Source organism: Harpia harpyja, chromosome 23 (assembly GCF_026419915.1).
Source record: "Harpia harpyja isolate bHarHar1 chromosome 23, bHarHar1 primary haplotype, whole genome shotgun sequence".
In the NCBI taxonomy this organism is placed as follows: Eukaryota; Metazoa; Chordata; class Aves; order Accipitriformes; family Accipitridae; genus Harpia; species Harpia harpyja.
The window spans coordinates 10,828,274-10,845,679 of NC_068962.1; the positions used below are offsets into that span (position 1 = coordinate 10,828,274).

Here is a 17,406-nt window from a genome sequence, read left to right on the forward strand (position 1 = left end):
GTAGTGGTAGCACAGCAACAGAAGTAATTTCAAGTAAGACTTTAAAGAAGGCTTTGTTAAAAATAATAATACCGCGAGCGTATTCACTTGTAGAAATAAATTCACAAGCTTTGGGCACAATCTCTTGCATGAACACAGCACATACTAGCTGCTACTTAGAAAAATAGGACAAACAGACATGCGAATGAAAAGACAGCCACAAAGAGCTGTTATTACACTGGCAGCAGAGAGAGTCATGTCTCCATCTACCCTTATTGCGAAGCAGCCTCTAAAACACCCAGAGTCCCACTGAACTAGGAGTCTCTAGACACAGTGGCACTGCAGCTATATCTCCATGCACAGGCCTATGGGACATAGTAACAGCTTTTTCTCACCTAGAAATTTCCTCCCAATTCTGGAAAAATACCCACTTAACTGCTTACAGCTGGCTTCTTGCAACCTTTGTGCTGCTACCCCCACATGAAGCCTGGAGAGAAGCTGAAGTCCCCTTTTCTGTTTTAGTGTGCTGCCAGACTGTGGTCTGGTTTGTGGTTGGGTTTTTTTTAAAAACTAAACATGGTCCTGAGCTAAGGGGCATAGTCAAGAGAACTGTAAACAGAAGTAATCTGATGTGACAAATTGTCCAATGCTAAGTAATAATAATAAAAAAATAATCAAAAATACTTTTCTGTGGTGCTGCAAATATGAAAAGCACTCAGCACAGGATCATATAATCAAATCTTAGTGTATGTAATTACCGCAGTGCATGAACGGCTCCTTACATGTTCTGAAATTATAAAAAGATGATGTTAATGTGGAACGAGTTTTAGTGTTACAGGTGTTGCCATAACCTTTTCACTAGAAAGGCCACACTTGGAAGACGAACTTTGACAGAGTACACAAGTTAGGAGACACATACACTTTTCACACTGCAAACACAGCTTTGTCAACCCTTTATGCAAGAAGCCACAAACACGGAGAAAGTTTCACCACTGAAATGTCACCACCTTTACAGCAGTTCACCAGTCACAAGACAAATTCATACCTTCACCATCCTTGTGTAAATGCAAATTTGGAATAGATAGATTAATAGGTCCGGGGGGGGGAACAGTACACAAACTCTTAATTAATACTTTTCATTTTACAACGATCCAAAGGAACAGAGGGATATGAATACCTTGAAGAATTTACTAAATTCAGTATTTTTATTCTGATAATGAGGCACTAGTAACACAGTAAATGCCTTTATGAAAAGGCACACTAATCAAGTTAGTTGCCCCATCCCAGCATAAAAAGCAGCATGCTGGCTGCAATGCAGGCTCACAGGAATTCATCCCTTTCCCTCTTTCCCATCTGCCCTCCCCACTGCAGCCTTCCCCAGGCTTGTTCTGCCTCCAGCTGTGCCTGAACACTGGCAAGAGCACTGATGAACCATTTGGCAGATTTAAAGCAAGACACCTGAGGCTGGATACGTACCATTGGCTTTGCAGCCCTATGGTGAGATACTGCTGGCAAGAGGAGTGCTGGAGCAGAGGATCACCATAAAAGGAAAAAAACCCAAGACAAAACAGAATGCACAATTGAAAAGTCTTTTTTTTTAAAGGATGGAGCAGGCGGTAAGAAGCAAATGGAGAAAATAAACAAAAGAAACAGTTTGCAGCCCAAGTAGCAGGGAGGAGTATCACCAATGCCAAAACCCCTCTTTTTGCTAACAGCCAATCCTAAATTACCAAAGAGAAATGCAAAAGAATGCTATTTGCTTGCTGAAAAAGTGAGTTACGTCCTTTTTTCTGTCAGATAACACACAGTTCCCAAAGAAAAATCTTTCACCAGACTGTCTTTAAGCATCATCCTTGCAGCCTTCTTTATCACAACTTTCACGTGTTCAATACTTTTTCACAAACCTATTTATTCAAGTTGATGTCATCTCCCTATAATATTCACCATACCTGCAGATCTGTGACCATCTGGTTAGGAGTTCAAGCCCACATGACTAACTAACACTAAAACAAACGGTCTCAGACTCTGAAAAATTCCAACTTTCCATAAACTTCTCTTTAACTAATGACGTAATTGAACAAGTAGCAATCATCTTGGACAGCAAAAAACCTAACTACGGAGTAATCTGAAATTGGTTAGTCTGCCAGTAATAACGTAGGCTGTATTTTTAACCAAATGGCAATGTCCAGAGCCCATAAAAGGGCTGTGTCTGGCCCTGAGCACATCCACTCCCTCCTAGGGGCTCAGCTGCCAGTGCTAAAGGCCAGGTTTGCCATGGTGCAGGTGTGTAACCTTGGATCAGACCACCAGAAAAACAGCAGAGTTGTGAGAAGAGCTGAAAGGAGCCTCTCCTTCCTCAGGAGGTGATTTATGCTCAGGCCCTCACCCTTGGTCCCTGCCCGAGCTACGTCACAGCCGTGCCTGTGCCTCACACCTCCAGCAAGCTCGAGCCTGAGAGCATCTTCAACGCAAGCAGCTAAACCTTCAGGAATGCGTGGCCAGGCATGAAGGGCTCTGACAGGTTGGTATTTATATGTCACAGGTAAGCTACAGCAGCTTTGGTTTGGAGAAGTACCATTCTCAGATCTAGGAGAAAAACAAATAAAACGCAAAGAGTGCAAGGAAAGGAATAGAAAATTCACCTGACAGTTGATAGGAAATAATACCCAAAGAATAAGGCCACACTTAAAATATTCATTTAGGAAAAAAAAAAACTGGCCCAGCTGTAAAATATTGTTACTGATTCTGCAGAAAAACTTCCCTGTGCCTTGGCAGCTGTTCACAGTTTAGCAAATGTATAAACAAAAACTGACATAAGCAAAACAAATCTGAGACAGTGCAAATTAATTTCAGAGCCCAAAAAACTACAAATAAAATTGCCAAAGAGAGTTCCCATTCATTACACAAAAATTTTAAGAAGTACTGCAAGATGCCATGAGAGGCTTATTACCACATGCAATTTTGATTTTTAAAAAGTTAGCAATATAAACAATAAAGCACAGAGTAATTGAATTCAGAATATGCTGACAGATTGCTGAGTCAACTGGGGACTATGAGCAAATGAGATGCTTCCACTAGATTTCTGCAGGGATCAGTTCAAGTCCTGTTGCTATTCGGTATTTGCATCAATACTGGAGATGAAAATTTATTTTAAAAGTTACTGGCAATAATATCTCTGGTTGGCAGGAACTGAGAGCATGGTAAACAAGAACAAGGCAGTCAGAAAGAGAATGATCTGCCTCACCTAATTTAAAAAAAGAAAAGTAGAAACAGACACTTCTTGTACCAGCTAGGAGAATTCAAGTAGAAAAGACTTTCTTTCAATAACCTACCACGAGACTCTGAGACAGACAGACAGATAGGAACACCTTTCTGAAAGTACCTAGATTTAGCATGTAATTTATCTGATGTCTACCAGCTGAGCAGACATCCTGAGGCAGGAATGTGTTGATGGCTAATACATGATTACAAAAGCAGATTCATAGTCAGGCAGCAAGAATGATCAAGGGGATAGAAAAGTTCTCCTATGGAGAAAGTCAGAATGGATTACTTGAGGAAAAAGACATGTAAGAGGCACTATAATAAAATAACCAACAATGCATCAGTAACAGCACGGCAATTCCCTTTCTGTCTGACCCCTAACAAGGGGCTGTTCAATTAAAGATAAATTCAAAATCATGAGGAGGAAATTCTCTCTGCATAGCAAGTATTATACATGGAACTCATTGCCACTAAAACCTGTTGATGCCAAAGCACACACAAAATCCTGACATAGCAGGATTCAAACAAATATGTTCATAGAAGCATTCACCCTTCTGCTGCTGACCCTGCTGCCAAACCTCCACTAAGGACTTGAGATGATACGTCCTACTGAATTCGCTCCACAAATACAATCAGTATGGACGATGGCAGAAAGATCACAAAACTGGCAAACTTCAGAGACAGTGCTTGCTTTGTAAGCTGATGATAATGGCTTACAAGAACTGTAGAAAGGCTGGATGCCTCCAAGAACTGTGCCAAATGAGAGCAGTCAAACCTGTTGCTGCTGTTGTGCAGCCTGCAGTTTTGTTGCGACAGCAGATTTGTGTACCCTGCAGATTTGTTGGGGACTGGAAGGACCCCAGTGAGCATTGTGAGGAAGGCTTCACGTGCACAGCAATGTCTTGCTACAGCTCTGTATGGGACAACAGCTACTTCTCTGTCCCAGACCACCCAAATGAAGTCCTTAATGCATGGCTCCTTGGCAAGCATGGGCATCCTCTCCCTCATCCTAGCTCCAATTCAAAGCGCCAAGCACTGCAACTACAATTCTGCCTTTTTCCTGACATCACAGGGAGCAGCTAGGCTTCCTCTTCACGCTTCCCTGTTGCTTACAGCTCGTGATCCCATTAGCAAGAGCAATCCAGAGTGGGCTCTGAGACTTCAAGTAGCTTATTTATAGCTGAAGTTTGTCATGCCTTGGAGAGAAACAATCCAGGACAGATTATAAAAAAAAACAAACAAACCTTGCTGTATTCAAAGGAATTCATTACCGTCTTCACATTCCCAACAGTGGTGTTACAGCAAGTGAAAATTGAAAGCACATAGTTTCCATAGCAAATGTTAAAATGACACATTGTCACCTACTAAGTAATTTAAAAATAAACAAATCTCTTTAAGAAGTGAGGGTATGAAGTCGGCACAGTTTATATTCAATAGTGGTTGTCTCTAGGCAAAGGGGATGAGGTATTCTTTCCCCGTACCTAAACACCATAGTGATAGGCCCTAGCCCAAAAGCCATCATTAGGCAATCATTTAGGAAAAACTTTTGACTACAAATTTATGAATATTCACTGTTAAGACAGTCTTCTGAGCAGAAGAAAAATTATACACTCTTTGTCTTTCGTAAAGATTATTTTTCTCCCTGTATATACAGAAGCCTTCCTTTTCTTCCCATTTTTAATCCTCAAAAAGATGACACTGATGTCAGGAACACTGATTGGTGGCACCTCAGAGAAAGAAAAATGGGAAATGTTCTTATTACTGTTTAATAATGCTCTCACCAAGAGCAAAAATCACAAAGCAGACATGTAGGTCAACCACATATTAACTCTGATTCTTCTTTAATACTCACTGTTAAAGAAATAGGATTTTTACTCTTTTTATTTTCCAAACCCAACACATTTTAAATTCAGAGGTGCCTTTATAATGACAATAACCATCTTGATCCCCATGCATTCACACAGAGATAAAGCTTCACTGTAAGATGACTGTGTAACAGAGACTGCTGAAGGAACTCATCACTTTCCACCCCGTTCCTTCTTGTCTTACTCTACACCTGCTAGAATGAAAACCTCTTCATTGCAGTATTTATTTTAGCAGTTCTCTTCTGCCAAATAAATGCAACAATTTTAGGTGGCCCAGTGTATCAGTGCTCAAAAATAGCTACTATAAAACTATCAAAGTCTTTCCTTATCTCTAAGAAACTGCCATTTTTCTCACACTGCTTTCATCTTCTACTTAACTAGTGTGGTGGTGGTGAGTTAATCCCTTTGGAATGAAGAATCTAATTAACATCTATTAGGTGTTTAAATATTAATTAGACTATAGTAATTTAATACTCAAGCTAATATGATATTTGATTCTATAAAAGTGCATTTCTGCTACCGGGTGAAGTTTTTCCTCCTTGTTATTCAGAATATCAGAGAAGTCAACCACCATGGTCCCCAGCCTTAAAATTCTATGAATTTAGTGGGAAATCACTGGGGGTTTTCCAGACAAACTAGAAAATGGAACTCTTTTGTAATAGAATTAAACTTGAAAAGGAATAAAACCTATTTCTTTCTATTTTTTTTTACTATTGCATTTCTATTTTTGTAGTGAAAGTCATTTATAACTGGACTTCTCTGTTTAATTATTTGTAGAGATCCTGATGCCACTGAAGCCCCCAAAATTGCATACCAGAACTATATTGAGCATCTGGAGATGAAATAAAGATGGAGATGGGATTTAAAAAGTATCCAACATTAGCTAAATTGTGCAAGTTATAAAATGAGCCCAGAAAAGAGCTCGATTTCTTTCTTCAAATTTCAGCTGAACTCACACATTTAGTGTCGCTACACTCTGAATACATATGTGTTCACTGCCTCCAAAATTTCTTGATTAAAAAGCAAAGAAACTTAAAAGAAGACCTTATTATTCATGAAGTAGGATTCTAAAATACAAAAAAAAAAATCAAAGCAATACTTTTTGACTAGTGGATAGAACAGTTGAATAAATCAACTGAAAACTGTGCATGATTAAATACACTTAGAAATATAAGAAATAGCCATGCACGTGAGGGGGGAAAATAGATAAATATCTATATAGGTACACTTACATAGCATGTAGGCTTACCTTTATGAACACCCATCTGCCTACGGGAATGCACATGTATGACACACACTGACACTGCAAGGACAAGCTCTTAACAGCATATGCTGAGATTTCTCACACTCCTACACAGACAAATAAGAATTTGGTCTACAAATTCTTTAGTCAAAACAGCTGACAGTTTACTATTTCATGGACTGCAAAACCAGCAGTGATCCTAACTAGAGGACTTGTATATACTACCGAGTTAGTGATCCACATAACAGTTGACCTGAGAAGGTGCAGCCCTGTGCTGTGCTTGTCTCTCTCTTAACTTTGCCCAGAAGATCTATTCTGTGTGAGTAAATCCAAGCGAAGTAAGAAAGCAAAGATTTCTAGCTTGTGTAGAGACCATATACCAGAAAATTAACCTCACATATTGATCCATACTAACACAAAAAATGTCTTCAGCTATAAGATCAGCGAAAAATAGATATTCTTTTCCTAGAGTGTATTTCTGCTTCATAAATCTTGAACATACTTATTAACTCTGATTACCTATACATATAATTTAAGTTACTGGTAAAGTAGATTCAAGATAGAAGGACAGCACCTTAGTAGTTAATTAAATATAGCTTACAGTGATGACCACACATCCTTTTAAGCCTTCATTTCCAGACAACAGAACGAGGTCAAAATAAGTAACAGGGTTTTTTGCTCAAGATACTGAATTTCCAAAGATTTCACAGGGTCTTTACATACTATGAAGATGTAACAGCAAAGATTGTTACCACCCGACAGGAGAGGCGCAAATGGAGTCTTGTGGGATTTAAGTGCAGCACACAGACTGTTCTTCCTCACTCATTCACCTCAGGAAAAGGCAAGTGAAAAATGCACACTAAATACCTCAGTATGCAAAGCCATGCATACTCCAGTTAATTTTTCAGAGCTGAAGCTTGTTTCTCTTGTTTACAGTGATCTCTTCTGACACCACAATAATGCAGAAAATAATGTCCAGACTGTTTCTCTTCTTCACAGGAAAAATGATCTTTTTATACACAACAGAAAGAACATTGCAGGGATCTCTTTCTTTCATAAGTAGTTAACTGAGAGCCTACATGACTTAACTCAACATACTAAAATCAATCCCCAAATTATTTAGTGAACCTTCAGGAGTTCTAACAGATGTATCCATGCTTGCCCTACATAAGCGAACACCACACAGGAAGAATCTGACAAGCATGACCTCTGGGATGAGCAAAAGGTACAGGACAGCTGTACAGTATGTACACACGTACTACAAAATATCAGGAATCCACCTCTGCATCCGGAGTTATTTACAAGTTCAAGTACACAAGTATATAGTGTTAGTTCTTCTGGACATTTTTATCCATCTATGCAAATGTATGTATCTGAACATATGAACTGTGGTAAATTTACTGTACTCCCTTTTCCACATAAAGATATAGTTACTAAGGGATCCTTTCTGCAAAAGTCTATTTCATGAGTTCAACATATTCTCTCACCTACCTGTTCCTCTTGAATTCTGCCTTTTTTTCTTTTCCTAGGATTTTGCCCTACTGCTTTTAAACAAACGCCTTCCTCCTTTTTTTAAAAACCTACTTGATTACTTTTAATTTGCAATGTCCTAGAAATAACCTTGCTTCCTAATGTCCTTCAGAACTTGTACGTGCACTAAGAACCAAGCATCACTCCTGCAATCAGCAAGCTGACACTTGTCATTGACTCAAAAGCTTTCAGAAGTTCCACAGTGAGCTGGTTTGTAAATTCACAGAAGCAAGTGGATTCCACTAGCTTAGCACATCAGAGACTCTTCAAAAAAGAGCTAAGCATAAGCAATACTCAAACAAATGGCTGATTTTTACTGCCATAGTTGCACTGTAGATATTCTCTGCATCATGTATTTCAATAATGCATTCATTGTAAGCTTTCATGCTGAACGCTGAAAGTAAGCAAGTCAGTAAACTTTATCTGGACAGAAGGTACATTGAGATTCAAATTAAGAATAACTATTTGTTTAAGTTTGCTCCAGCTGCTGCAATCACTGGCTGGGAGCATTAAGGCATGCGAGCTTCTCTGTCTTAGCCATTTAGAGAAAAAAACCCTTGTGCTTGTCATTATCACTTTGTGTACTTCAATAAAAAAATACTTGTTTTGCAAACCTGCTTTTCAGAGAGATTACTGAAAAATCAATCCAATGCCTAGAAGCTAAAAAACAAAGTTATTTGCCTCAGATCCTACAGATCACAAAATAATGAGGAAAAAAACCATCCTGACAAAAGCTCATTTTCTATTTCATAAAACAACTTAACACACTACCCACAGTCTTTCCATGAACAGAAGAAAAAGTTAACACTTTTAAAACTTAACCACAAAGACAAGAACACATTCCAAAACACATTTTTAAGACCTCAAGATTTGCTTTGCTTTTAAACATTGCATTTTGTTTCCTATTTTACATTTTTCTGTTACAAAAATGATAAACAACAGGATTTTGTACAAAGCAACATACACAGGTGTCACGTAGGCACAATCTGCTGTTCTATAAGAGATTATCAATCTTCTTCCTACTACATGCACTGGTAAAAATAAACTTAGTACCACATGAAATAATAACATGAAACATGAATGCGAGCACATATGGTGTCACAGACTTTGTTTACATAGCAAGTAGTGAGGTGAATTAGAGCAGATTAGTAGATCAAGCCATTTAATGCCAATGCTCTTTACCTCTTCCATAGATGTTATTTGAGGGTTATTTTAGATGAGACTTAGCCTTGTTTACTGGACCAAAAATGCAGTTCAAAGTTTTCTGATGGAAAGCTAACCAACAGATCTTTGCTTCCTTGATTGAATGGACTTCTCTTCTAGGAAGTGTCATGCTGTCCCTTTCACCTCTTTCATACAGATGACAGTAGCATGTCAGTTCACACACTGCCAGTAGACTCCACCATAAAGTTTCTATATACCCGCATTCCGTATCTCTGGTCACAGAACCAAAACATATGCCAGTGCCTTCTTGCCAAGAAGGAACAGGATCATTCATGATGTCCTCAATGCCAATGAGCATCATGAGAGATGCTGCATACCCTTGTGCCCCACACCGTAAGGTACACTCTGACAATGGTGCAGCACTGGCCTAACATAATTGTGCTTTTACTGAATGCATAATGGAACCGCAGTCTACATTTGGTCATCTGAAAGACACTAGGCTACGTGGGACAGACACTGTGCAAATGTTTCCAATACCTTCCAAATTCAGGGTATCACTTTTAGTCTGAGCCATCTGTGAGGACATCTTTGAGACCTTCTTTCAGACTGAAACACTGAGCACAACTTCTGCAGTACCTGTATGAAGGGTTCTCTGCTCTCTTTGCCATAGGTGGGGCAACCAGCAATGCACTTGTGTCAGGACTTTGCTCCTTCACTGAATACAGTCATCAACCCACTGAGCATTCAGGTGTGGAGTGGGATGGGAGGAACACTACTGGACATCAATGTCTTTCAATCTGGCAAATGTTATGCAATGATTAAAAAGGAACTGATTCCAAATACTTCTCTCTGTCTTTAGTTTTCCCCTCTTCCACACTTGTGTGCCTCACACACTCCCTTGCTGCATGCAATCCATTTGTTTTGGGTAAACCTGGGTAATTCAACTATGCCTTACCCCAGCCTGCAGTGCCCGTCCCTTTATGACCTTTCCTGAGTGTGACTTGGGGCAGAGGAAGAGACAATATATTGCCAACAACAACCTTAACCACTGCATTTCAAAGAAACGGTATCATCCTGAATGGTATTTGTTGTACAAGCAACTGACTGCAGGACAGGACAGGATCTGACATGTGGCCAGAAGTACCAGCAGGACTACCACCAAAAGGTAGGTCCTTTATACACTGCATTTGAGACAGTGTGGCTGGGGTTTTGTGCAAAAGCCTCGGAGAGATGTTATCAAGGCATGCCACTTCCCTGACTTACGCGATTTCCAGGACTGTGCCTGGCACACAGGCAGAGCTGGGATGGGGCACGTGGTGTCTGATGGAGCTTGTTGCTCCACAGAACTTCCCTCACAGCTCATGGCCCCTGGGGAGTCGTCTCTCAAGGCATAGCAGCTCTCACAGTCAATCCAGAGACTCACACTGCCTTTCCACAGCTCTGCGACCAGTGCCCTAATTCTACCAGAAACCTCCTAAACACAGTCCCACGCTCAACACATGTACAGGAAAGGAGTACGCACGCTTACTCATGCGGGCAGCCGGACCCCTGATTTTGCAGTTCCCATTGCCTGCCGTGGCAGAGAAGGGACGTTCCTGCATGTTGTCTCGCGGGGGTCCTCTGGGGGTTGCAGGCACGTAGATGTGTGCAGCACTGTAGGCACACTTTTCCCTGGACTTTTCTCCTGGACTGTTGGTCCTGGGACTAAGGGTGTGGATGGCTTCATGAGCAGTGGGCTTGGTGGAGTGCTCTCCCATCCCCTGACAATCTGTTCAAGATCTCTGTGGTAGCAGCACACGCACCATGCCACCTCTGAAGCATGGTTTTCCCACCTCATCAAGAACATGGTCTTCATCTACTTGAAATGAATGCAGCACTGCTTGTCAGTCATCTCCCACTCTACAGCAGGCTTGACATTAGCAACAGGGTGGTTCATCTGCTGGAGAAACTTTTGGGCCTTTCAGAGCACATGCTGTCAAGCTCCAGGTTGCCCCTTGCTCAATATTCTGGAAGGTCAATGGAATGGTTTTCACTATTGCAAAATGCAGCAGTCGGAAAGGAGGAATAATTTTAATAAGGTTGTAAGAAAGATGTTCATAAAGGAGGAACAGCAAAAGAAATAGGGCTGGTGAAGACGATAGAAGCAAAAGCTTGGGAGAAATAAAGGAGCAGCTGAAAGTCAGAACAAGCAGACATCTGGCGGTCATTAGGAAATGTGAAACTGCACATAGCATTTGGCCCTTTTGCATAGCACAAGTACTGCAGAATAAGGTGGGAGCTCTTGACAGTTTTAAAGCTTTCTGTTGGCAGATGTAGTTTTCATTTGTTCTGGAAAACTTCACAGCAATGCAGTCCCACTCATTGGATCCTACCCTTTTATCCCAAGTGGCAAAGCTTCTGTCTTAGCTTTCTCTGTAAAGATGTCATTCATATGTCTAAAACCACTCAGTGAACCAAATCAATAAGCAAGGACAATCAGACGACTTATTTCAGAACTGCACTACTGCTGCGATTTGAAATATCATGTAGACACACCCCTAATGACTACTGCTTTTCTGGAGTTGAGGATTCTTGACCCACTTCAGGAGGCATCTTCTGCTTGAGAATCTCACTTATAAGTTTATAAAGAGAGTGAACTTCGAGCAGTAAAGTCTACTTCTAACTTCCAAAACAGGATGCAGCAAGCCACAGTCAGTTCTGTAGTGTCTGATGCAGCGGCATCCAAACAATTTTGGAGGCAACCTCATCTTACTACAACTGTCCATGCTTCTTCAGTATCCCCAGGATTCAGAAACATATTTACTCAAAATTCAGGCACAATCCCAGCAACAGCTACCCACTAACAGCAATGTTGGTAACTGTGAAGCACATCTCAACCAATACCAACTTAACTGGTTGTGCAAACACCAAAGGATTGTTTTGATAATGCTTGTTCCTGAAAACAGTAACAATCCATTTCTGTTCTAGTATGGTCATCTTCAGTTGTATGGTGTAATAGCAGAAAGATGGAGAAAGTTTAATTGTAATATCCATTTTCTTATGCAGAACTTCTGCACCTATGATGGTCTGTAAAACAGTATGTTTCCACCATGTCATGCTGACTCCCCTGCTCCAGAAGCACTGGGTACACGTGGTGCTCTAACAATTGCTATATTCACAATGTCATCAAAGCTTGTTTCATGTGCTTTTTCATGCCCTCGGTATCCAGTACGTTTACCATACTTCTGCAGTTCTTGTATGGTCTGAGTTACCACTGGATTCCTCTTAATGGCTCACATGTTTCTAATTACCACTACAAATCAACAGAGGTGATCAGCATGCCACGATGGCAGAGCTAAAACAACTCCTGCCTCTAGGACTGTTGAACAAGACAGACCAATTACTAGGTGGGTGTCATGCTGCACAGTGTCGGAGAAGTTGGGATATACCTAGAATTCCTAATGTCAGGTGAATGCAGACAACCAAGTCTCAGCATGCTGAAGAGCTAACAATGTTGGCGCTTCTACATAAAATGTCTTTCACTATCACTGATGGATACTGGATTCACTCTCTGAATAATAAAGAGGATGATTCAAGCAACACTGTATTTTCTTCCCTGGTGATTAGAGAACCAACAATAACTTCTGAAAAAATAACAACGTAAGGCAGCGTGATTGCTTTTTTGAGCACCAAAGTTTGGAAGCAGCAGGCCACTCTAATTGGACTAGTCTCCTCTCCACCCCACTGAGTTTCATCCCCCAAGGAGAAGGACCAAGACCTGAATGTCATTTGAGTCTTGGCTTCAGGTGCCTTGAGTGGTAGAGGGAGGAAAGAAGACACAAGTCTCCTTAAAAGTTCTGGCTCCAACCATAGAGCTGCCAATTGCCTCCAACTCAGATCCAGTAAGAATCTGTCATCTCCAGACATGCAAAACACAACATCCTCACCTAGATACATAATAAAGACAGTCTAACGGCCTATGGCTGAAGCCTCAACAACACAAGTACACTCCACCATCTGCCATTTCTAGGTCTGTTGTTTTGGAGTTCCTTGCCCCATCAACCATCACCAGTCACACAGATGAAGCAGACATATTTGAAGGATAGTGAAGTAAGTTTTCCTTAAGAATTACTACAATAGACAGGAGAGTAAAAACACTGAAGATATACACACAATTTAAACATATGTGGCATGAAGAATAGACAGGCATAAACAGGATCATCAGGATCATCAACCAGGGGAGATATTGCCTTTTCAAAGGCTGGCTTTTTAGAATGCATCATACCTCATACAAAACTGTAGTATTCCCATGAAGGAGAGGCCCATAGCAAACGTAGGAATGACCAACAACCCAGCCTAAATCAGAAGCTGCCCACCACACCTAAAATGAAATAAAAACGTAAATATCGTGAGGATTTATTAAGAGGAGTTCAAAAACATTTACAGGACATTTAAACAGAATTACCTCACCAGGTTTGAGTCCATATACAGCTGACATTGTCCAGTTCAGCATAACTGCGTAGCCACCTGTTGGTCTGACAACACCCTAAATGAGAAAATTTGAATATTTAAGATCATTTGAAGGATGCAATGATAATCCTGCCTTCAAAGAAATTTGGGGGTTTTAGCAGCAATTGACTTAAAGTTGCCTAATTCCAATGCTCCTCACTTAAGAAAAGGATCCATTCCAACAAGTACATGCTTGTGCTAGCATTCCCACTGAAGAAGTAATTTGGGAAAACAAACAAACAAATAAACAAACATACATTAAGACAAACATAAAAACCCAACCCAGGACCTAGATGACAACAGTTTTCAGAAGATAACTAACAAAACTAGAATTCTCTCATTAAAATCGGATATAGAAATATTTAGTCAACATACGCTGACAAAAAATAAGAGATTATTTACCTCACTTCAACTGTGGCCATCTAAATGCTAGGCATGTTTTAAATTCATTGCCTAGTCTCTCTGTATCATCACTGGAAAAGAGGTGGAGTAACCAATCCTTAAAATAACCAGGGTGAATTACTCCCTGAAATGTTCCCCTCTTTCTGCACTGACTCTTTTTAAAGATGTCAGAAAATTGACTTAAACCAGCTGTCTATTTTTGAAAGGTTTATTATCTAGCCCAAAGTATACATACAAATGCAAAACAAAGAACATCCCAGTCTTAGTCTAAAAGAGGGATTTGAAAATTAGAATGAGAGAGCATCAATAGCATCATGCACCTTGGTAAGCTGAAAATCAGCTCTGGAACCGTTAAGGGGAAAAATTTAGAAATATTTTATAATATTTCTATGCTTAATATACATTTAATCATCTTCTAGTACACTGTTTCTAGAAGACAGAATTAAGTAAACTATGTCCTGAACTAAAATTCAGATGAGATTGATCAGACCAAACAGCTATCTACAGTGCGGACATTACAATGCAGCTCTGTCTGTGCTAGGCACAGTACATTCTCTTTATGTAGTTAATAGAATGAAATAGGCACTTCCAGACCTCGCCCAAAAAACAAGGGACTGTGGAGGCAATATATTAACTCATTAAAATGGAGGTTGCCACAGCAGAGAATGGTTAACTAACAATCCACGAATTTCAGAAAGCAGACTGCCTTTGTTAGTCTCAGCTTCTTAGTCCCTGCTCTTAGATTAACAAAACTTTTGTTATGAAGGTCATAACTGAGTAATTTTACTTGCATGACCATTTAAAAGCAAGTTCCTTAAATGAATAAAAAGTTATTTTATTCATTGTTACTTACTGCACTTAGTACTAGTTGACAATCTCCCTCTTATAAGGGTGATTCATTCAAGGTGTCTATTCTTCTCTGAAGAGCCAACACAGTGAAGTAAACTTCTGAGAACTTTTATCTCTGATATACTGTATTTTTGAACTAACAGTCAAGGAAAATACCTGTTGTAACAAAGGATCTTACCTTGGACCTTTATAATGAAATAATTCAAGATACATATGTTTCTTTAAAGTGCCCATGTTCAAGGCAAAATTAGAAGACATTTTTCTCAGCAAAACTGATGTTTGTTTTCCCTTACCTCCCCACAGATTCTGAACTTTATAGGCCACATCATTAAACAATTTTCTAGTAGTAGTCTAAGCACTGCCATATCCAGGGATGTGTGATACTGTCTCTGAATTTGTGGTGGTAAGACCACTGCCAGAAAATTCTATTCAGCTTGCCTTCTACACTTGAAAAGAGAACTGTAAGTAACAAGCAAACACTCAAGAGTTTGCTTTTAAATTAGGATCTTTTAAAAATATATCATTAAGACTAATTGACATTTGAAAGCAAACATTTTCAAAGAATGCCCTGTTAGTTTTCACTTACTCAATCTAAACTTTCATTTTCATGGGAATTATGTTCTCAGAACTGTTCAGTAACACAAGCCTTCAGAGCACACTTAAATCCATTTAATCTGTAATGTCATTCACTACATCTTATCTATGGGAAGATGAGCTACTATGTAAATAATGAATAAGCAAAGACTATTCAGCAATAAATGCTATCACACAAGTGATATATTAAGTAATCTTGCCATTAAGTGACTATACTATGCTTATCTGAAACAGTTAAAACACAGAAGATATTAATGGATAAAAGAAATTCTGCTGTCCTCAAAAGTTTATACTATACAAACATTTTGAAGTAAATGCAGTTTATCTTTAGATTATTACTATTTAAATAAACGAACATGATTTATTTCTAGACACTGACTGTAAAGTAGTGAAATGTGAAGAAATGAGATTAAACCATTTCTAGCAAGGCTTATCATTTATAGCACTGAGCTCTGGCAAACAATTTCAACCTGTTAATTAAATATTTTCTCAAGTGGAACTGCAAATAGGTTGGTCACAGACACTTAGACTACAGATAGTCCTTTACCTTGGGCAAGCCTGTTGTTCCAGATGTATACAGAATATAAAGTGGATGGTCTGAGGGAACGGAGACACATTTATAACACTGTGCTTTTGCAAGCTCTTCTTCCCAGTCCAGATCGCGACCTGGGGCAAGAGGAACATGGCCCTGCCCATCGAAAAATAGAATATTGTCAAAAGAAAAACAGATGCAATAAATGGAATTGGGTCAAAAAACATGTACTATTTAATTTTTTTGTACAATACTATTCAACATTCTGAACAATAATCTCTCTGCTGCATTAGTTCGATTTACTATTTAAATCTTACGACTACAAACTTCTCCCATAAAATTCAAAAACAAACTACAACAGATACACTAAAAATTTTACTTGTACAAGAGAAAAGGCACGTGCACTACATACACATCTGAAAGTTAACATAAAGGCACAACAACTGTACACCCACCAAATTAGGTCGCTTGTAAATGAGAACTTTATCAGGTTTGCTCTGTGCCCTTGCCAGTGCTCCATCGAGGAGGGATATGTATTCCACTTTCCTTTTTGGTTCTACTCCAAAACTTGCTGTTACAATAAGTTTGGGCTAAAATAAAGAAGTTAGATTGTTAATATATACATTTGCAATATATTTCATATGTAACCTAAGAACATGTTTTCCATGAAATTCTTTGATTAATGATGTTCAATGTAAAAAATCTATCTTCACATAATTAGAAACAGGGGGTTAGATCAGTTTTCTAAGGAAATCAAGCTTGTGTGATCTTGCTGTCCATGCATGTTTTTTGTTCAGGAGCACACTAATAACTTCTGACACTCTTCACCATTTTCAACCAAATTTGAGTAAGGAATCAGCAGTATTAAGTTCTTGTAAGTTGCATAAAAATTAATGAAGAGAGACAAAAACCCATCTGCACCTTAGCCCCTCCATTAAGGAAAAGTGGTACAGTGATGGCAACAATTATCTGTCCTGTTTAGCCTGCTTTCTAATTATCTGCCTGCACCCAATGGCATATTTCAAAACTAGCTGTAGCACTTTGCTGGCTCTTTTTCAGCCTGCAATTAAATGGCATGGGAGGGAAAACAGGAGAAAGAGGAAAAAGAAGGCAAACAAGAGATGACAGGAAACTAGAAACACACGAAGAGAATAAGCTAAAGTCATAAGGCACATGAGGGAAGTAAAGCTAGAGTCTTTCAAGTGATGGTTGCGGGATTCAGGATGCAAAACCACTAAAAATCAGTTTTCCATCGTTCAGGGGTTTTTTAGAATAATTTCTATTTCCAAAGGTGGATTTAGCATCTTTGTCATTAAATTAGCCTCAGGTTTTATATAAGATTTCCTAAGTCAAGAAATCTGCGTACAAACTATTTTGACTTAGGTCCTAAGATCAGTATTTTTATTTCTTGTATTTCAGGAAATAAAAGGTAGCACCAAAGAAACTATGTGTTAGAACACATTTTAATTGGAGAAGAATGAGTCTTCAATCTCCTTGCT

The 17,406-nt window shown here is 39.3% G+C and overlaps 1 protein-coding gene across 5 annotated transcripts in view; it reads right to left on the reverse strand.

Annotated features, from left to right (window-relative positions):
- The window catches only part of ACSS3 (acyl-CoA synthetase short chain family member 3), a 92,080-nt gene that overhangs the window by 52,205 nt on the left and 22,469 nt on the right, over positions 1 to 17,406 (reverse strand). For all 5 annotated transcript variants that reach the window (XM_052774611.1, XM_052774612.1, XM_052774614.1 and 2 more), the window contains 4 exons: positions 16,363 to 16,497; positions 15,923 to 16,063; positions 13,487 to 13,567; positions 13,307 to 13,402 (listed from right to left, as the gene is read on the reverse strand). In XM_052774611.1, coding sequence (XP_052630571.1) covers positions 13,307 to 13,402; positions 13,487 to 13,567; positions 15,923 to 16,063; positions 16,363 to 16,497 — 453 coding nt within the window. The remainder of the gene's footprint in view (positions 1 to 13,306; positions 13,403 to 13,486; positions 13,568 to 15,922; positions 16,064 to 16,362; positions 16,498 to 17,406) is intronic.